General features: G+C 37.5%; 2 protein-coding genes across 2 annotated transcripts; both read left to right on the top strand.

The window, feature by feature from the left end:
* Window positions 1–1,756: 1,756 nt before the first annotated feature.
* LOC141334023 (uncharacterized) lies at window positions 1,757–17,216 on the top strand. Its single transcript, XM_073839170.1, has 4 exons — window positions 1,757–2,095; window positions 12,885–14,032; window positions 16,409–16,452; window positions 17,013–17,216. The coding sequence occupies exons 1-2, from the start codon at window positions 1,942–1,944 to the stop codon at window positions 13,811–13,813; spliced, it is 1,083 nt and encodes a 360-aa protein (XP_073695271.1). The 5' UTR covers window positions 1,757–1,941; the 3' UTR covers window positions 13,814–14,032; window positions 16,409–16,452; window positions 17,013–17,216.
* On the top strand, window positions 17,085–19,399 carry LOC141332946 (uncharacterized). The gene is made up of 4 exons (XM_073837903.1): window positions 17,085–17,225; window positions 17,309–17,492; window positions 18,800–18,892; window positions 19,030–19,399. Exons 1-4 carry the CDS (start codon window positions 17,085–17,087, stop codon window positions 19,260–19,262), a joined length of 651 nt encoding a protein of 216 aa, XP_073694004.1. The 3' UTR covers window positions 19,263–19,399.
* The last annotated feature ends 3,058 nt before the right edge of the window (window positions 19,400–22,457 follow it).

The raw sequence follows: 22,457 nt of genomic DNA on the forward strand, positions 1-22,457 counted from the left end.
GTACCTTCAAAAGAAACAACAGACCTATGTGAAAGATATTCAGTGCAAAAAAAGACTGAGAATAGGAGATCTCACAGAGAGGGGAAAGAGAACAGCAAGGAAGAACTGGAGAATATATAAGGCTATAAGAACACTTTGAAATCTGAAACGAAAAAGGGCATGCCAACCAAAACATATATAGGCACACTGCATTAAATAGGCCCATCTCATAAGATATTTTGAATGTTTTGTTCTGATGTTCTGATTTTGTTTCGTGTTAAATATGTTTAGGAATAGGCTACATGATTTATTAATTGAAGGTGTTCTGAATTTTTAAAATGTTTTGTAAAAAAAAATGTTTGTGGCTAAATAATTTTTTAATTGAAGATGTTATGGATTTTTTAAAAAGTTTTGTGTTAAATAAATTGTTTTAATTATATATATATATATATATTAATGCAGTTTTTACAGCTTACTCTAATTTTTCTTATATCAGAGTCGATACTTTTTTACTTTTTGCTCAATAAACTTTTAATTGTTAAACCTTTTATGCAACAAGAAGTCTGTGGTGTTACTTCAATATGTATCTACAATTTTCTTCCTTCAGAGCCATTTAATCTTATAATTTAATGTTTTTAGACTGTAAAGTGGTTTTATTTTTTTTGGAATAAAGTCTATTAAAGTAGCACAGACCATTTTTCTGCCTTTTTGATGTACATCCAAAAAAAAAAAAAAAAAAGAAACAATTCTTCTTTGGCAAAAATAGAGGCAGAGAAGAACAATTAAATGTTTCTTTAAAAAAATCAATTTGAATAATCAATGAAAATTAGTTTTTAAAGTGATTTATTTATTAATTAATTATTGCCTAAAGTTGCATAACTCTGCTAATTTAAGAACAAACCAAAATTTAACTTCAAATATTGGTAACACCACAGACATAAGTGAATGTTTCACCAGTGTTTGATTAAAATTATTTAAAATTAAAAATGTTATTAAGCTTCAATTTTGATAGATATGGCAAATTAAACTAATTTTAAATGCATAACAATACATTTTATTAAAAGAAAACAAAAAATCTTTTTTACAATTTCTGCCTTTCATTTGCCACCCAAATTGAAGAATGACCCATATACTGATATGGTATGGAAAAAAAAAACATTGTTATAATTATTTTTGGACATATCACCCAGCCCTAATTGTAACTTTTACTATAAAGAAGTGCTGAAAAAATGAACTAAAACTTAGAAGATAATAGAAGGGCAGTTGTTCGAGCGGACTGAGGAGGGCAGCAATACGCCTTTGACGCGTCTAGACTTTTGTTTTGGTGTGGCGTCATAACAGTGCGCCGCTCGATTCAGATGGAAAAAAAGGTTCGTGTTTTTAATCATTTAAGTGTTTAAATCAGTACAACCTGCTCCTAGCGTTTGATACAGAACGTATGCAATTACAATTAAATGACGTTTTTGAATATAACGTTACAATGTGTCTATAACATTGTTTTAATGAGTAAAGCACATGAAACATCACTATATAGTGAAGCAGATCGTTATACACACTGTTTGCTCACCAGCAAGTGATGATAGACTGATCTTTTTAAAACCAACGCAAGAACAACTAAAACATCTGTAAAAGCTTCTGTAAATCAACTGACAGTGTTTTCATGAAAATATAATCTACTAGTCAATACATACCAAATGTAAACAAATGCCTAAATATTATTGTCTGTATGATCTGTGCTTTTATTATTAATTTGTTGAGTGTTTGTTTTTTTTTCTGTTAAATCTGGTCATTTAAGTCCATTAACTCTCACTCTGACTGACCCCCTTACTAGTGTGCTGACTACAAAGGGACTAGTATGAGATTTAGTGTGCATTTCTTCTTCTGTCTGTTAATTATTCTCATCTTAAACCCAGAAAACTCCTGCTGAAGTGACTGAGATCCACGTGACACACTGATATAAAGATGACGTTTATTAAAGTGGAGAGTGAAGACTTGAAGATTGAAGAAACATTCAGAGATACTGAGGAACAACAAACAGAGATGTTTATTAAAGAGGAGAGTACAGATGTAAAGACTGAAGAAACATTCAAACATGGAGACACTGAGGAACAAACAGGTTGGTTTCATTAGTCGTTTGTTTCTTCATCTCTATCTTACAGAGCTGTTAGCATTGCTTTCTTTACAGGGGTACTAACCAAACACCTTTACTCCTGGAAATAATGACATTTAAAAGGAATTTTCTTTTGAGAAAGAAATGCAGTTTTTATGTTTGTCACCTTTTAATGTGTTTTTTTTTTTCAGTTTGTTCGGATAGCACGTTTAAAAACTACAACAAATGAGGTTTAAAAGCATTTAAAAGCAAGTCCCCAAACGTACTGCCAGATTCTGGAAGATAAATTCTTGAAAGAGTGATGTGATGCTGGTCCTTCAAGAGTCTGCCTCAACTTATCTGTCTATAAAACATATAGAAAACAGTCTTCCTGTATTTTACAACACTTCAGCATGTTATTCTTATTAAGTGAGGATTTTTTTTGTTGTTTCGCTGGAATGGTTTCACACCTACAGTGCCTTGCAAAGGGTATGAATACTTATGCAATCTACTTATTTCAGTGTTTTATTCTTAATAAATTTGTAAAATGTGCACATCTGGTTTTTGCTTTGTCATTATTATGGTGTGTGGAGTGTAACTTGATGTGGGGAAAAACAGCAGTTTAACATAATGCTCCAACAAAACAAAATGTGAAAAAGATGAAGGGGTATGAATACTTTTGCAAGGCACTGTAATTCTTCACCTTAATTCCTAATTCTTTTGCGGTTACCATGTGTCTTTTCTTCTCCACCTGTTTTTATCTAACTATGCAGACCCAATGAGCATTTCACTGCCCAATGGTCATGCCTTAACTTTTGAAAATTCTAGCATTGCATTCTTCTCATGGGCCTGCAAAAAACTTAGACTTTTCAGTCAGAGTTAAATCTCTTTTTTTGGTTAATTTGAACTGTGCATTGCTTAAGTGCTTAAGTTTTTTATTTCCAGCCTTCGTGGACAATTATATATCACTTAAAAATGATTAAAAACAAAGAAAATAGTAGTTATTACGATTGATGTGGTTCGGAATTGGTCAAATGTGCTTGGAAAAAAAGTATGACCAGAATATCAACGTGCCTGATAATTATGCACACAGTGTAATGTAAGTAAAACAATCTAAAGCTTACTGAAGAAAAATAAACAGACTAAAGATTAATTGCAATCAAAATGATAAATAATTATATTAATCAAAATACAAATAAATAGGTTTTTTTTAATACGTCTATATAGCAGTAGCAGTTTTTCAAAAGTAATCTGATCAGATTTTGGCCATCAGATCAAACCTTGAAAAGTGTTGTTTGAAAGAAAAACAGGATTCTGAATTCGGATTAGATCACAAAATCCAGTTTTGGTTTTGATCTGGATTAAATCTTCAGTTTACGTTGTTTAAAGTGTTTTAGATTGGGACGCTTTTTTGATAAAAAAAAAAAAAGGATTTCTCTGATCTCAGCAGAAGAGTGCATTTCAGGAACAAAACTTACCACTACAAAACTTAGGTCCAAAAATACAGCATTTTTCTTAAATCACTGATTGTAAACTACATTGGCACATTCATCAGAGATGGACCAGTCATAAGTAGTTATTTGTGTAAATGCAATGCACAACTAGAATGCAAAACATTGTTTCCCCCCCCTATCTCCGTAGAGCACTTATAATCTAGATTTTGGAAATCTGAAAAACTGTATCTGGATCAGGGTGATTTAATCCAGTTTTGCTTTAAAAGTGAGTGCGTTTACATGGACCCTCTTAATGCCATTATAATGAGATTTTGGCAATATTGCCATTAAACTTTTCCCCATGTAAACGCAATACTTCGATTACAATAATGCGATTTAGCTTATAATCACAGCAAGCGTCATGTGAGCGCAGTTTCGTGCATTAGGCTACATTTAATCCATTACATCATCACCAAGATTGAGACGTGCCGTTCATTTAATTTTTAATATAAGTGTAAAGTATACACAGTTGAATAACGCATTCATAGGAATTGTGTTAATGTTGAGCACACAACCCAGTCTCACGGAGCGCATTGGGGCTGTCCAGCTTTGAAGTCTTTCCTTTGCATGTAACAGGTTTTTTCGTTGTTTTGTGTATAGAGCCCTGAATAGGCCTAAAATCTAGCCCAGCTCTTGGCAGAATTCTTGACTCAAGGCCAGACTCCGACCCAAGATCGTCTTTTTGGCCACTTCTCCCAAAAACAGCTATTTTTTTTAGCTATTAAAATAGTTCAGTTTTGTATATAGGCCCAATGACAATGTAATTATATTTCATTTCAGTTTTTTTTAAGTTAACGTTTTTTTTTTTCGTTAAATAGCCTAAGGCCATGTTCACACTTGGCGTCCTTTTCCAAACTGCCAGCGTCTGTTTTACATTCTAATCCTATGGAGTAAACCGTCTTTTCAAAAAAGCCCTGAGCGCTTTTTTAAACGCCACCGCCAGCGTCTTTTTCTGCAGCTCAGAGCGTCTTTTTAAGTTGAAAAAAGTTTAACTTTTTTGAAGAAAACGCCCTACGTCAAGCGCTTTTTTGACAGCTGACCAATGACAAGCGAGTAGCGGGACCTATCGTTTCCATAACAACAAAAACAACAAGAAAAAAAAACTGGAGAAGTTGCCGGTAGATAAACTTATCGTACTAGTTTCGGAGCACAAGGAGTTGTATGATATGAGTAAACAACTCTATTATAATATACATCACAAACAGAACGCTGCCAGCGTTTTTTTTTTTTTTTTTACTAAAAAAACGCCCTAGTCAACTTTTTCTTGTCAAAAAAGACGCCAAGTGTGAACGCAGCCTAAGTTGTTTTTTTTAAAGAAGCGATCAGCGGCAGACCGTGAGTTCATTGATGTGCTTTTTCTATTAAAAAAAATAATGGAATGGGCTCTCTTGTTCAGGAACAGGAATCTTTAGGCAACCGTGAGGCAAATGCGTTAGCCTTTCATGTGCTCTTGATTGCGGATTTGTGAAACTCCTAAAAAAATGCGCTGAAGGCGCACTCACTGCTGCCCGTCGGGCTCGGGCTGGAATGCAGGGCTTGTTTTAAGTTTGTGTCTATTTTTTTCGTTCGTGTCAGTTTTAGATGTAATTTAAAAGGCCGTTTTAAAGGAACCGTATGTAGGATTGTGGCCAAAACTGGTACTGCAATCACTTTCAAAATACTGTAGAACGATGTATCCCCTCCCGCTCCCCCCCTGACTCGAGGTTGCCAGCTAAGCTGCAGGAGTAGGCTTGCTAGGAGCTTCCAACGGCAAGTGGAAGTGAGTCCTACACAGTAATTTGTTTTTCTTCTGTTAATCATGCTTATGCTTCACGAGAGATGTTTTGCGAAGTAATTAAGTTATGTATCGCAGAAATTTACAGATGGCGATTAGCCAAATATTTCGTAAAGATGTAGGCTACTGTAATAACGTACCACATTTCAGTCGGAACATAGGTTGTTTTCATACCCTGCTAGTGGTGCGATATAAAGCTTTTTATGAACGCATTTAGCACGGCCGACCGCGGGAAATCCACTGTGTACGGAAGCAAAGTTAGCCAAACATAGATGAATCTTAACCTGTCCAGGAGAAAATGACGATGGCGTCTGTCTTCAAATTCTTCTCCGTTTTCAGCCGTCTCCATCTTTCAAAGGCATCACCTGTACAAATCCTTGTTTTATTTCGGACTTTTTCACGACGTATTTCGGATTCATAATGAGGTCTTTTACATTTCGTAACGTTATACATGTTTTATCCGACACGTTCGTATAGCCGCAGCTGTAACAGAGCTGGCAACCCAGATCACAAAACTCTACTGACTTCGTGATTGGTCGATAGCTGGAGGGTGGAGCCTCAGACCAAAACACAAAATGACAACAATAACATCAGTTGTGGGCTGCAACTCTCACTTTTAAATGACAATATCCTGGCCGGACCACTGTTGACAGTGATATAAATATTTGAAATGAACATGATTTCTTAATGTCTAGTGACATGTCAGGGCCATTTTATGATTAACTGACATAAATTTCTTACATACAGTTCCTTTAAATAAAATGTAAATTATACTTCTGTTAAATGTGGTGTGTAGGCTACCAGAGGAGCTGCTTTTCTTAAAAAAAAAAAAAAGACACATTTTCTTCATTAAGTAACTTTTACGTCACGAATATCGATTATTTTCTTAGCACCCCCACATATTGGACTAGCCCCCCGAGAAAATGTTCTGGTGCCTATCAGCAGATTAGAAACGACGACGGGCGAAGAAGGCGACACTTTTAGGGAGCTCAGGAAACTGAGTTTATGTTGTGGACTTTGCGCGATATGAACACAATGCAATTCACGGACAATAGGAATAATGGAAATTCCATGTAAACCGGAGTGAAGAACTGTGCTCTTGACATGTAAACATCATAATGCGGTTAAGTCCTTACTCTGATTATTGGAAAATAATCGCATTATTCGTGCCCATGTAAACGTAGTCAGTGACTGATGAAATTAATTCCCAACAGGAAGTCGGTTATTTTTAATTTTCTCTGCAAATTTTGTCATTTTTGCCATTTTTAGGCCTCGTACTTGAACAAACTCCTCCTAGAGATTTATTCCGATCAATGCCAAATTTGTTGAGTCTAATCTAAAGCCCTTTGTGATGTTAAATTGCGAAGATCTAGAGTTTTCATCGGAGGGCGTGTCCGTGGCGGACTCACAAATTTCGATGTTTCGCCATGAAAAAGGAAGTTGCTATAACTCAGGCATACAATGTCCAATCTGCCCCGAACTTCACATGTGTGATAACACTCCTGACCTGAAGACATCTACATGTCCATATTCAGTTATAGTCATAGCGCCACCTACTGGCAACAGGAATTGACATGCTTTACGTTGCAACAAATTGCTCCTAGAGATTTATACACCAAACACCAAAATCAGTCAGTCTAATCTAAAGGCCTCAGTGATGTTAAATTGCGAAGATCTTGACATTTCGGTAAAGGACGTGTCTGTTTCGCCATGGACATAGAAGTTGTTATAAAATGTCTGATCTGCCTCAAACTTCCCAGGTTTGGTAAGAGTCCTGGCCTGAAGACACCTAAAGGCCAATATTCAGATATTATCATAGCGCCACCTGTTGGCAGCAGGATATATCATATCTTTCACTAACTCAAACATACCAAGGTCAATTTGCACCAAACTTCATATGTTTGATGAAAGTGCTGGCCTGAACACATCTACATGCCAATAATCAGTTATAGGCATAGCGCCACCAGCTGGCAGCAGGAGATTTGGCACATTTAAATGACGTTGACATATTTCTCCTATATTTGCTGTATTAAAGGAATACTGCCCACAGTTAGCTGTTGTCCTAAAGCCGGTCGGCGGTGAGCCCGGGTGCGAGAGCCCTTTCATCGCTGCTTGCAGCTTTAATTTCTTCTAAAATCATTGATCAACTCCTTAGTCTTCTCGACATTCAATTTTAGGGAAGTTTCCACACATGATGTAACAAAAAGCTCAACCTCACTTCTATAGTCCAAATCATTATTTTGAGTGATTAGACCCACAAGGGCAGTATCATCAGAAATCTTTTGAAAACCGCAAGAGGTCTGAGTGTGCTTATAGTCAGGTATACAGTACAAATAAAAAAAAAGGGGATAAAACCCATGAAAGATTACTATTATTAAATAATCCACATTGTTATATTCATATTTTGGATTATGGGGGGTGCCATTATTTTGATTGCGTAGAACGGTTGTACTCTGTGAGCTACTGGTACTGAGCTACACTGTTTCTACTGCAACACAACTTGGAAAATAAAATACTGATACGATGACCACAGCTACTGAAAGAGCTTATTGGAGAAGATGGATAGAAGCCGAATACCAATTAAAGGGGTCATCGGGTGCAAAACTCACTTTTCCATGTTGTTTGAACATTAATGTGTGTTGGCAGTTTGTGTACACAACCACCCTACAATGATGAAAATAAACCCAGTGGTATTTTTTTTCATCTTTAAAAGTAATATCCCCTTTTTAAAATCAGGTACAACAGGTCTAAGTAATGAAAATAATGGTGCCCTCTATAGTACAAAATATGTATATAACAATGTGGATTTTTTTAAGTAATGCAAGTCTTCCATGGGATTTTTTTTTACTACATAGATTCTTAAATGATTCTCAATTCTAGTCCCGGCGAACCCCCACTCTGCACATTTTGTATGTTTCTCTTGTCGCTTTAGACATTTGTTCTCAGACATTTGAATATCACAGGATATTCTGCCATGATTCCAGCTCAAAGCGAATGTACATGTTCCATTCAAAGGGCACTGAAGTGTGCGAGATGTGAATTTAAATTGTATATATTTTCAGAGGTATATTACACTGACCAAAATGGCAACGCAACACTTTTGTTTTTACCCCAATTGTCCATGAGCTGAACTCAAAGATCTAAGACTTTCTCTATGTACACAAAGGCCTATTTCTGTCAAATATTGTTCACAAATCTGCCTAAATCTGTATTAGTGAGCACTTCTCCTTTGCCGAGATAATACATCCACCTCACAGGTGTGGCATATCAAGATGCTGATTAGACAGCATGATTATTGCACAGGTGGGCTTTCAAAAACCAGTCAGTATCTGGTGTGTCCACCATTTGCCTCTTGCAGTGCAACACATCTCCTTTGCGAAGAGTTGATCAGGTTGTTAATGGTGGCCTGTGGAATGTTGGTCCACTCCTCTTCAAAGGCTGTGTGAAGTTGCTGGATATTGGCAGGAACTTCCTGCTGAAAAAAAAAATTGTTAAAACCAGCCTAGGCTGGTTGGCTGGTTTTAGCTGTTCAACAAGGCTGGTTTTACTGGTCATGGCTGGTCAGCAGGCTCATTTTAGAGGGGTTTTGGCCACTAAAAGAAGGCGTTTTAGACCAGCTAAAATCAGCTACCTCCAGCTTAAACCAGCTAAGACCAGCCAATCAGCCTAGGCTGGTTTTAGCTGTTTTTTTCATCAGGGCTGGAACATGCTCATATACGCCAATCCAGAGCATCCCAAACATGCTCAATGGGTGGCATGTCCGGTGAGTATGCTGGCCATGCAAGAACTGGGATGTTTTCATCTTCCAGCAATTGTGTACAGATCCTTGGGGCTGTGCATTATCATGCTGCAACATGAGGTGATGGTTGTGGATGAATGGCACAACATTGGGCCTCAGGATCTGGTCATGGTATCTCTGTGCATTCAGAATGCCATCAATAACATGCACCTGTGTTCACTGTCCATAACATATGCCTGCCTATTAGGGGTGGGCGATATGACCTAAAATTAATATCACGGTATTTTTCATCTTTTGAACGGTGCCGGTATAATATCACGGTATTACTTTTTTTGGTACATTTTCGGAGAAGTAGCCTGTCCTGTCCATTTAGTATGTGAATAAAGTTAATCTTTTCATAATATAATAAGTATATGGTAGGTATCCTTATCAAAAAGAGACATGGGAGAGTATTATGCATTCTCAACATATTTATTTTGCAAAAAACCTAAAGATCTTACTTAACAGTGTACAACAAAACAAAAATTATTTTTTTAAATTTAATTTCTGCAATATTTAAAACCTTTAAATAACTGGGGGAAATCAACCCATGGCAACAGTTTAAAAGTAGACCAATTCTGTGTGGAAAAACGCGGACTTGGCAACCCTGCATCCAACATGAGCTGCTGGAGTTAATGTCTTTGCACACGTGAGTACGAAATTTTCGTCCGACATTTTTGCACGTTAAAAAAAATACAGGTTATGTTAATCGAGTTTACACACTGCCTCTGAAACTTTCATCCGTCATAAAAAAATTTGGATCATGATTGATGTTCTGCATTTTCACATCCATAGTAAGCATTTTGATAAGGATGGCGAATATGAGAAAACTAAAAAAAAAAACATATACGAAAACCGGACTCAGTGTACAATGACCTTTAGATTTGAACGATCACGGGTCGAAAGTAAAGAGAGATGAAAAAAATAGACTGGAGGATTTGTTGCAATCTTGGACTCACTGACAAATATCTATTATAAGATGTGCTGCTCCCTTTACAAAATCGAAAGTAAACGTAAACAGGCCGGTCGCGTTCGCCTCGCGCCTGCTCAATTTGTGATCCGCTGTGTAAATCCTTTGGCCGGCCGACCGGGAAAAGTCCCGGTCGTCCCGATTGCCACTCCGCCCCTGGTATAGGCTACAGGGCCGACCTTTCTTCACGATGTTTCACCAGCCGTTTAATGGCCACTCCCCTTTTACCTACCACCTGCAAAGCTGATACGAATATGTTTTACTTTTTTATTTACAACAAGATATATAGTATAAGGACAGGTATTCAGACCACAACTGGACGTTTGAAGAAAATTTAATGTTTTAAATATACCGGTATTGACGGTATTAGAAAATCCATGTCGTGGCGCTATCTCACACCGGTGATGACTATGACACCGGTGTACCGCCCACCCCTACTGCCTATACCATAACCCCACCGCCACCATGGGCCACTCCATCCACAACGATGCCATACACGCTGTCTGCCATCTGCCCTGCACAGTGAGAACCGGGATTCATCCGTGAAGAGAACACCTCTCCAAAGTGGCAGACGTGAGCATTTAAGTCGGTTACAACGACGAACTGCAGTCAGGTAAAGACCCCGAAGAGTAGTAAGCAGATGATCTTCCCTGAGACAGTTTCTGACAATTTGTGCAGACATTCTTTGGTTATGCAAACCGATTGTTCCAGCAGCTATCCGGGTGGCTGGTCTCAGATGTTCTTGGAGGTGAAGATGCTGGATGTGGAGGTCCTGGGCTGGTGAGGTTACACGTGGACTGTGGTTGTGAGACCGGTTGGATGTACTGCCAAATTCTCTGAAATGCCTTTGGAGACATGAACATTCAATTCATGGGCAACAGCTCTGGTGGACATTCCTGCAGTCAGCATGCCAATTAAACGCTTGCTCAAAACTTGCGACATCTATGGCATTGTGCTGTGTGATGAAACTGCACATTGTCCTTTAGATTGGCCAGCCTAAGGCACACCTGTGCAATAATCATACTGTCTAATGAGCATCTTGATATGCCACACCTGTGAGGTGGATAGATTATCTCGGCAAAGGAGAAGTGCTCACTTACACAGATTTAGACAGATTTGTGAACAATATTTGTGTTGTGTTGCGTGTATAATTTTGGTCAATGTATGTCACACTTCATGCTTCTCTAGTAAGTTTCATCTGTGTGTGAGGTTGCCGCAGGCCACGGCGCATCGCAAATCCACGAATTAATGTTCCGAAGTGAAGTAAACTTCATTTCCCATGCTCAGGAAGTAGGGAGCAATGGACACTGTGTCGGGACAATGCCAATCGCAACACAGTTCATGCACGGAGCTCTCTTCTAATGAGCTGGTAATCTGAATCAGGTGTGTTAACAAAGAGAGACATGCAAGATATGCAGAGCGGGGTTATGCAAGGTTCCGAATTGAGAACCACTATATTAAGCCATAAAAGTCAGTACCCAGGGTAGGGCTGTGCAATATATCGAACGTTATTGTAAGGCGCGTTTAGTCAATGAAGCCGGTGCTTTGATTAGTAGTAAATCTCCATCACGTGCGTTCCGCTCAGGTTCCGTTGGAGCGGCAATTGATACACAGAGACGTAAATCTCTGACAAGCTATGCCATATTGAGCTTAATATCGCATCCATTCTCAAACGGATTTGGATTGTGAAATGTATTAAGTGTAGGCCAGGTTAAAGAGATGGGTCTTTAATCTAGATTTAAACTGACAGATTGTGTCTGCCTCCCGAACAGTGTTAGGTAAATTGTTCCAGAGTTTGGGCGCTAAATGTGAAAAAGATCTGCCGCCCGCAGTTGATTTTGATATTCTAGGTACTATCAAATTGCTGGAGTTTTGAGAACGCAGCGGACGTGAGGGACTATAATATGATAAGAGCTCGCTCAAGTTGTTTTTAAATACTTTAAACAGCAGAGAGTAATAATTAGATAGAGATTTCTAAAGAAAAACAAGCTCTAGAAAGCTACAAATACAGAGAGCTAAAAACACAAACCAGACCGCAGCGCAGCAAAACAGGAAGTGACGCCCCGTTGTCATTGATTAGGTATGTTTTGTACACCGAGGTATTTATGGTTACTTACTGTTTTCCAGGGGTCTCCAGTAAGTGCAGTCGAAGTACCTTCTGCCTCTCTTTTATAGCTTTTTCAGAGTCATAGAGTTCATGTATTCTCGTAACAATAGTTCCCCTTACAGGTAACTTGTATGATAGTTTGCCTGTAGTGTTGTGAATTATGTCTGGAGGCCCCCAGTCCTCAACTGTGTTGATGGGCCTGCAGTCTGTGGTGATCCATTTAGTGATGTTTTGTAAGTGATAATGAGTTAAGATCTTAGTTAGCTGCTCCAAGTGTGCTTGATTTGGGTTGAAGCTGAACTTTGTAGAAATGATCTCCAGGAACAGGATTTGGCAAAACTGGGCTGAACACTCAAGTGTTAATTTCCCAAAAGAATTGATAACCAACGATAGTTGTACCTTTCTTTTTTTTTTTGTCAATTTTTATATAAAATATAGGGGCCCTATTATGTTCCTTTTTACAGTATGTAATACAAGTCTCACAGAAGGTAGCTCAACTTTCTTTGGAAAGAAGCTGAGATTTTTTTGGAGATGAAGGATGCCATGCTACTCTTTAGGTTCTCAAGATTGCCATGAGATTGGCAGAAACTGTGTGTGTCCTCTTTAAAAGAGGTCCGGAGATTACAGGCCTGAATGTTTGTTGCTTTATGGCATTTAACTGGTCGTAACATGTTTGTGTTTCTTTTTACCCTAGAGCTGATGGTGCTGAAAGAGGAGAGTCAAGAACTCAATGAAATGGAAGAGATAAACGTAATGACTGGTGAAGAACTCTTAAGTAACTCACATACCCATAAAACACAGACTAGAAACCATAAAGTCCAGAAGAGAGTTCACACTGGAAAGAGTCCTTTCAGCTGTGAACAATGTGGAAAGAGTTTCACTTTAAAACACAGCCTTAAAAAACACTTGAAAATCCACACTAGAGAGATGCACTCATGCTCTCAGTGTGGGAAGAGTTTTACACAGAAACAAACCCTTACAGACCACATGAGAGTTCACACCGGAGAGAAGCCGTTTGTTTGTGATCAGTGTGGAAAGAGCTTCCGATGTAGAGAATACCTTAATTATCACATGAGGATTCACTCAGGAGAGGACTGTTTTTCATGTCGTCAGTGCGAAAAGAGATTCACAGACAGGAAGTACCTTGAGAATCATGTGAAAGTTCACATCGGGGAGACACCTTTCTTGTGTCCTCACTGTGGAAAGGGTTTCACATACAGAGCAAACCTGGAGGATCACATAAGAATTCACTCTGGAGAGAAGCCTTACACCTGCCCTCAGTGTAAAAGGAGCTTCACGGTGAAAGGAGGCCTCACGCTCCACATGAGAGTTCACACCGGAGAGAGGCCCTTTGTTTGTGATCAGTGTGGAAAGGGTTTTGCGAGCAACGGAAACCTTAAAACTCACATGCGGCTTCACTCTGGAGAGAAGCCTTACACCTGCCCTCAGTGTAAAAAGACCTTCGCGGTTAAAGGAGGCCTTACGCTGCATATGAGAGTTCACACTGGAGAGAAGCCATTTGTTTGTGATCAGTGTGGAAAGGGTTTCGCTATTATTGGTAGCCTTAAATCTCACTTGTGGATTCACTCTGGAGAGAAGCCTTACAATATTAAACAATATTAGACCCTACTTGTGTTATTTTTTAAATAGTATGACAATACAAAAAGCATATCTGTGTATAACCAAGACACTGCAGTTGAATGTGAGCTTAATTAGATTGTGACCACTTTACAGTCAGCACTTATGACCACTTTTTTATGTTTTTTTAGTTGAAAAAAAAAAGGGGGGACATATCCAGTCAGGAGACAAAAACTAAACTAAAAACTGGGACTGTTTCCGAAGGTACTTTTCACACAAAAATGCTTACATCACTGAATTGATTTAATGCTGTCTGTTCAATAAAGGCATTACATTGACAAAACTATGCTTTATTTTGACGGCGTGTCATTATAAGTAAGTTATGTATACTTAACTGAAAATGGAGTGCAATTCAAAGTCATGTATACTTAACCCTTGTGCATTGTTTCAATTTACAACCTTTCGTTATGAAAACAGCCACTACTTTAAACTGCTGTAAAAATGTATCAGATAAATATTTTTTTCATTTTTTTTTTTTGCATAAATCTATTAATCAACCTCAGTCCTGCTCAAAAATACTAAATGTTTATAAAAAATTCAGGATTTTAACTCTTTAATTGCCAAATTCCTAAATGATGTCACTGATTTTGAAAAAAAAAAAAAAAAAAACAACACAAAATTACTAATTTTCAATATAAAAGGTAATTGTGGCCTGGATTTTTTTTACCTTTTTAACAGTCTTGGATATATGAAAGATTAGTAAGAAGATTGGCTTTCATGCATTGTTAGTTTTGGCGCAGCATCAGATTTTCATTTTTTCTCCCTCATTTATTGTTTGTGGCTGTTTTTGCCCCATTGACTTCCATTATAACCACATTTTTTGATTGCAAAGCCATGACGCCATATAATGCTGAATTCTTGATTGTTTGTGGTTTTCCCTGTTGGGAAGGGGTCAAATTTGTAAATTGTGCTGTTGATTATCAGTTGGCCCCATTAACCCTTTAGATAGGACTTTGCAAAAAAAAAAGCTTAGTTTTACATAGAGTTCTATGGAGTATAACGGCATATTATAGTGTGTGTGTGTGCGTGTGTGTGTGTGTGCGTGTGTGCGTGTGTGTGTGCGTGTGTGCGTGCGTGTGTGCGTGTGCGCGTGTGCGCGTGTGCGCGTGTGCGTGTGTGCGTGTGTGTGTGTGTGTGAGTGTGTGAGTGTGTGAAAGTGTGTGCGAGTGTATGAGAGTGTGTGTGAGTGTCTGTGAGTGTGAGAGAGACCTCTGTGCACATTGATACATCTCAGAAAATAAAAAAAGCACTTCAGCTCTCAGAACTATATTGTCAACAAATACATAAATATACTTTCTTTATTTTTGTTTACTCCATGTCGTTCTGAGAGCTGAGGTGCTTATTTAGATTTTATCAGGGGTATCAAGGTGCACAAAGGTCTCTCTCACACTTTCACACACACACACACACACACACACACACACACGCACACACACACACACACGCACACACACACACACACACACACACTATAATATGCCGTTAAACTCCATAGAACTCTATGTAAAACTAAGCTTTTTTTTGCAAAGTCCTATCTAAAGGGTTAATGGGGCCAACTGATAATCAACAGTACAATTTACAAATTTGACCCCTTCCCAACAGGGAAAACCACAAACAATCAAGAATTCAGCATTATATGGTGTCATGGCTTTGCAATCAAAAAATGTGGTTATAATGGAAGTCAATGGGGCAAAAACAGCCACAAACAATAAATGAGAAAAAAGAAAATCTGATGCTGCGCCAAAACTAACAATGCATGAAAGCCAATCTTCTTACTAATCTTTCACATGTCCAGGACTGTTAAAAAGGTTAAAAAAAATCCAGGCCACAATTACCTTTTATATTGAAAATCAGTAATTTGGTGGGGTTTTTTTTTTCCAAAATCGGTGACATCATTTAGGAATTTGGCAATTAAATAGTTAAAATCCAGATTTTTTTTAAAACATTTAGTATTTTTGAGCAGAGCTGAGGTTGATTAATAGATTTATGCAAAAAAAAATTGAAAAAAATATTTATCTGATACATTTTACAGCATTTTAAAGTAGTGGCTGTTTTCAGCCACGAAACATAACGAAAGGGTAGTAAATTTGCCCACAGTGTACTGTTGAGTTTTTGAAAAATTTCAAAGCATTTCCCCAAAATATGTATCAAAATAAGATTAATCACCAAAAATCATTCCATTTGCTTTAACAGAGAAAAAGTTGTGGCCAAATTAAGACCCAACAGTACCCCTCAGTGGACGAAAACGTCCCTAACAACACATAAGGGTTAACTGAAAATGGGGTTCAATTTAAAGTCATTTATACTTACCTGAAAATGGAGTGCAATTTAAAGTAAGTCATGTATACTTACCTGAAAATGGAGTGCAATTCAAAGTAAGTCATGTATTCTTACCTGAAAATGGAGTGCAATTTAAAGTAAGTCATGTATTCTTACCTGAAAATGGAGTGCAATTTAAAGTAAGTCTTGTATACTTACCTGAAAATGGAGTGCAATTTAAAGTAAGTCATGTATTCTTACCTGAAAATGGAGTGCAATTTAAAGTGAGTCATGTGCACTGTTTTACATTTTCACTCTTAGCATCCCAGTTGTAAGAGGCTACCCTCGGATGCCCTGCTATTAAGGTAAGTATGTATATAAAAAGTTTTAATGTATATGCTTGATTGTGTTTTCTGAGTATGCATTTCTGAATTTTACCTAAAAAGACTATAAACCTGTGAGTGTAACTTATTTGACAGGACCTTCACAGTTTTTTCATGGACAGATAATTTTTCAAGCTAACAGTGATTATTTACAAACTGTAATTCACATCACAGTGTTAGGCTCTGCTATCTGTGTACTCTGCTAAACATAGTTCAAAAATGCATTGTCCACAGAAAGCAGGAATAGGTCCCATCAAATAAGTTAAAGGTGGTCAAGTGTCAAGTTTTAAAAATATTTTATTCTTCAAAATATTTTTATGTTTTAAAAAGTTATTTTTGACAGTGTAAAAAATAATAATCCCTCTTTTTTATAACTTTTGACACTGTAACTTTTGGCAACTTTTTGACCTTAATATTTATCTTTATTTTAAAAGTTATAAGGTAAGTCAAACATCCCTATGTTTAAGAGTTGTGCATGCTTGTAGAAGTTCTAACTAACTTATATTTCAAGGCTATTTTTACATTTCTGTTCTATCTTAAAGATGCGGGTAAACTGCCCACTCTGTCCGGCAAAGGTTTCCCACTTGAGGCACCACCTGAGGTTTATACACCGCATGAACAACAGTGAGGAGAGGCAAATCGTGCTGCGCTTGGCCAGGGGGCGGGTTAAGCTACGTGATGTCAGATGTCCCGAGTGCAGCATCGTTTACAACAACGTTATAAAGCACTTCGAATCGGGCCATCCAGAACTGACAGCAAGTCTTATCTCAAACTAGCATACGTGTTTTTGTGGATTTATTTTTAGATAAATCTGTAAAGAAAATCTGTTTTTTTTTAGGCAAAACGGGTGAAAACCCACATTAGGGAGCTACAGCTGATGGTCAGTGTAGACCAGCTCAAAAAACTAAGAGCACAGAACCCTCCGGTTCCGATGGTGTCTCATCTGGATGATCCTGAAGAAGGGGAGGAAAGACAGGGGACACTACTCCCCCAGACTCCAGAGGACTGTTTTCAATTGCCGGGTAAGCAGTGAATGTTTCATGTAATGTGTCCCGAATCCGGTCCATGGCTTCTCACACTACACAGATTGTTGTATGTCACCCCGGACTACATTTCCCATTATCAATTGCACTGAATGCACACACACAGCTGCAACCAATCAATTGTCCTCTCCTAGTGTTAGCCACATTTATGGAGCCCTAACACGTATTTCCTGAGTCTAGTTAAGTGTTTTTAGTCTAGTTCAATTCAATTCAAGTTTATTTGTATAGCGCTTTTCAAGATACAAATCATTGCAAAGCAGCTGTACAGAAATGTAGGTTTCTACAATATATTTAGTAGCTTACTAGTGGTCACTACTGTATGTCAAGACGATTTACATATGGTATAGATGTATGTTAAAATCAGTTAATAGTGTAATCAAACAGGTGATGAACACTAATAGTAATGATTATATGTTGAAATCAAACCTTTTGCAAAATTGCGTAGTGCTGTATGTTGTTTCAGGGTTGGCATCATCTCTTCTCGGGTCTGAATCCAGACTGAATCTTGTGTAAATCCTAGTTACCACGGGATGTTCATCCTGTGGCAGAAACAGAGAAACAAACAGAGAAACAATTAGTGTAACATTAGGTGTTTAGCCCATTTAGCGCATTTGATCAGATGTAACTGAAGTACAACGTTATGAGACTCATTATGTGAATGCTTGGCTAAAGAGATGAGTCTTTAATCTAGATTTAAACATAGAGAGTGTGTCTGAACCCCGAACGTTATCAGGAAGGCTATTCCAGAGTTTGAGAGCCAAATGCGAAAAAGCTCTCCCTCCTTTAGTGGACTTTGCTATCCTAGGTACTACTAAAAGTCCAGAGTTTTCCAAAGTTTTCCAGAGTTTTGCGACCTTAGGGCATGGATGGATCTAGTCATCCGTGTCTTTATTCCTGCCTGGTTTATCTCGTCCTGTCTGTTTCTCTGCCTGCCTTGGATCTCTTGTCTATTTTGGATTAGTCTTTGTCTTTCTGCTTCGGACTCTGGTTGCCCAGAGTTTGTCTGTTTGGATTACCTGTTTGTCTCACCCCCTGGATTACGTTCGGATAATCCATATAGACAAATTATAGTCCAGACGAGGGGCAACCAGAGTCCCACGGAAAACAAGCGGGAATATAGAGAAGGCGTTTGAGGAGAATCAGGGCGATACAGAAGCATTAGCAGCAGGGCAATCAGACACAAAATGTTGTTTTTTTTCTATGATGAAAAGTCTAAAATCTCTCACTGAATGGTGTAATGTGCAATGTGTGAAATGATGTATTTATATTTAATATTGTCATGACAGAGCCGACTGGTTTTTTTGATGGCAGTGAGCCAGAACCTGCCGCTGCTTCTGCTTCCTCCGCCAGCCCTTCAACATCTGCTGCTGGACCCACAGGTGTGTACAGGCAATAATGATAAAAAATGCATGTTTACAGTGAGCACTCATAGCCTCACACAACACTGGCAGTTTGTGAATCAGTTTAATCCTTTTCTGCCTTCTCATTGTACAAAATGTGTTATCATTTGATACAGCGCCACCAAGAAGAAGAGCTCAGAGAAGGCCTAGGAAGCAGCTGTTGGAGATCAAGCCGCAGCTCCTAGAAGCACTCCGGACCCGTCCTGCAGCTCCAGCGCCGCCTCCACGCTCAGAGGATGAGCTCTTCCTCTTAAGTCTGGTCCCTTCCCTGCAGAGGTTGCCGCCTCAGACGAAAGAATTCGTCAAGTTTCAAATACACAAATTAATTTATGAAAGCAGTTCTGCTTAATTTGGAACAATTGGAGCCTTCAGAGTAGTTTTAAAAAAGAGGCAGCAATCTCTGCAGGGAATGAACCACACTTTCTCCTCTCCTTCACTTTGGCCCTTACTCTTCCATCTTCCCTCTTCCAAGTCAGATCTGTTTTATCCCTGCATGTAAATAGTAAAATGTTCTACACAATGACCAAAGGTTTGGTATGTTACTTTGTGCACAACATAGTAAATCAAAATGTATATTTGTTACATATAAATATTAATTCTATGGTAAGACTAGAATACTTACAGATTCTAATTATATCTCATTGCAAATACACTCACAATAGTATAGTAAAAAGTAGTTATTTGTGATTGGACCAGTATTGTGGTATAGTGTAATGAGAATGCAGCAACGAGACAGGGATTCCTTTTGGAGGAATTTATTTATTTATTCCTTTTGGCTCCATTTATCATTTGAAAACAAAAAAACTAGAACAATCTAAACTGGAACAAAAAAGTTGAACTCCTCCACTTAGCAGTCACCATGTCTGGAACAACCTTGCAGACTGCGCAGAGACACCAACATGGAAGCTGAAGGAGTCTCCAGCGGCAAGATATCTGAAAGAGAGAGAGAAAATAAAATAAATATTGTTATAAATGCAGAGTGCAATTCCATTTTAGCAAATATAAATTTATAACACTGGTGTCTGTGACATCTTCATTTCTCTTTAGTTTATTTTTTTACAGTTAAACAACTACAAGCTTGATAAATGACCCTTAATACTTCACCTTTATTTAGCATTTGCTCTGATTGGCTTGCTACAAAGCCAAAACAGACTATTATTCAATATTATAATAACTATTGTGAAAAAGAAATGCTAAATGCAAATCCTACCTGGATGGAGGACACACTGGTTTTGGAGAATGCATCAGCGCAGCCTACCCCACAGCTAAGTGCAACATCTGACCCAGATTTGGTCATTTCCTTGTTCAGCCTCTTTGTATCTTCAGCTAGTAGTATCTACAGCTGTACATACAGATACAGTCGATACCCTGAGCTTAGGTATCAGAATCAATATCGGGAAGGGAAAAAGGGTATTGGAGCATCTCAACATTTAATTTCATTAGAAATGAAGGAAATAATCAAAAAGGTGAAAATACTGAAAGTGTTGAGTAGGTCTAGAGTGGGTGTAGGGAGGGCTTTATTGTCCCAATAAAGCAGCATCCATTTAAAGTTTTGAATTAAAACTATAATTTGCACTGGTTAAGTTATTATTGCATACAGTTTTATAAAGTACAAGAATACTGAGGTGCAGTTAAATTGCCTTTATTTGCAAAAAAGTATTATAAATAGCAGAAAACCCTGCAATTTTCATATAGTGTAAATAACTTCTATCTCTGTTTGCACTTATACTGCAATATTGGCATTGACACAACCGATAGTTCTGATAAATGTATCCATCTATCCTTGCAGTGGCTTCTGAAATCCTTCTTTATTTTTAGTTGTTTTCCTTTTCTCACCACCCAACTTGTGTCTACGAAATCGGTTGTGCTCTGACACAGCACTCAATTTTTTTTCTTATCTTCATAGACGTGCACAAGTAGAACCTAATATGGAAATGATGAATATTGAAAGGAAAAATAAATAGACGCTGCAGTAATCCAATATAATCGCATGTAAGATTTACAGAACCTTACACTTTGATCTTCTGAGTCTCCACATCTCACTGAGAAGATGCGAGAAAGTCACTATTTACCTACTGTATACTCTTCATCCACTTCCTCGGGAGAATCGGTGGGCGGAGCTAAACAGGCAGCGCTGTAGCAGCAGGCGTTGATCTTTTTGACTGGCTTCAATATAAGCTGTGTTCAGGCTTTTGAGAAATGTTTCAGTTCAGAAACTTACAGAATTGTTTTTATAAAATGACCTCTTGCATGTCAGAGGATCAAGTGAAGTTTGGTTACTTAGTTTAGGACCCCTTTTAAGTTTTGTAAAACAGGACCATTTATTATGATGTGCAAATCGCAAAAGCACAAAAACATTGAAACAAATGGGGGGCAATGAAAATGGTTGGCTGTCAATGGCAATCACATTAATGATAGCTGCATCAATTTTGAGAGACCTTGGATCTGTATCAATTTATTACCATTTTATTACCAAACTACAGTGAATAAACTGTTATAATTGTTTGAAATGTTGTATCTGGATAAATGTAGTTTTGACTGTAGATGTTGATGCCCCCATGCTGATTATTTTGTCACAGATATTACATTGTGTGTTCTCTGCTGATACCTCAGTAAAATCATCCCACTCTGGCACTTTCTTTAAAGCCTTTGCCATCGGAAAATAATTTAAACACGGAAATATTGACGGTCAAATGTGTTTATTGTTCTTTAACCTAGAAACTTGTGTAAGTTTCATAGGTAACACTTTTTTTCACAAGAGTGTATTAGCTAGCTTACATGAACTATATGCATTATGCATTTTACAGCATGTATTAATATTTGAGCAATACAACTGTACCTCATTTATTTAGTGCATTAACTTAACAGATAAAATGAAAATTAACTTCATTTAACACATATGCAAATGTTGAAATTCATAAGCAAACTATAAACAATTCTTCTAAAGCATTTATTAAATTCAGTTAATGTTAGATACTGTAGTATTAAATAAATAATTCTAATAAATAGTCTCCATTTAGTATTTAGCTTCTATTAATATTAATGAATAACTGAGGAAATTAGTTAAAAAATGGTTTGTTTGTTTAGAAATCACTGACCACATTCGTACACCATTGGTCAAATCTCAAAAAAAAAAAGTCTTATTTCAAACATTGTGTTTGCTTGAGAGTTTATTTTCTTCTGTAATTATACCTTGGGGTCATTTTTCATATGTATATGTTTTTTCTTCTCTTTTTTTTACTATTATTTTGTTACAAAATTGAGTTTTCAGAGGGTTTATGATATTTTTAAATATACATAAATTAATAAATAGATATTTTTTAAATAGGTTTTTCTACAAAATTCACTTTATAAAGCACTCACATTTCTACCTTTATTTCATGGAGATAACATAAATAATCTCACATGGTTTAGTTTACGATTATTGCCCATCTTTTGGAAAATCCAGTTTTTAAAATGAAAAAAGTAGGTGTCTGCAGAGCCCCACTATTTGGTATTTGACCACCTGAAAGATATCTTTCACAAGTTCTTTTCAGTTGAGTTC

Source organism: Garra rufa, chromosome 4 (assembly GCF_049309525.1).
Source record: "Garra rufa chromosome 4, GarRuf1.0, whole genome shotgun sequence".
Classification (NCBI taxonomy): Eukaryota; Metazoa; Chordata; class Actinopteri; order Cypriniformes; family Cyprinidae; genus Garra; species Garra rufa.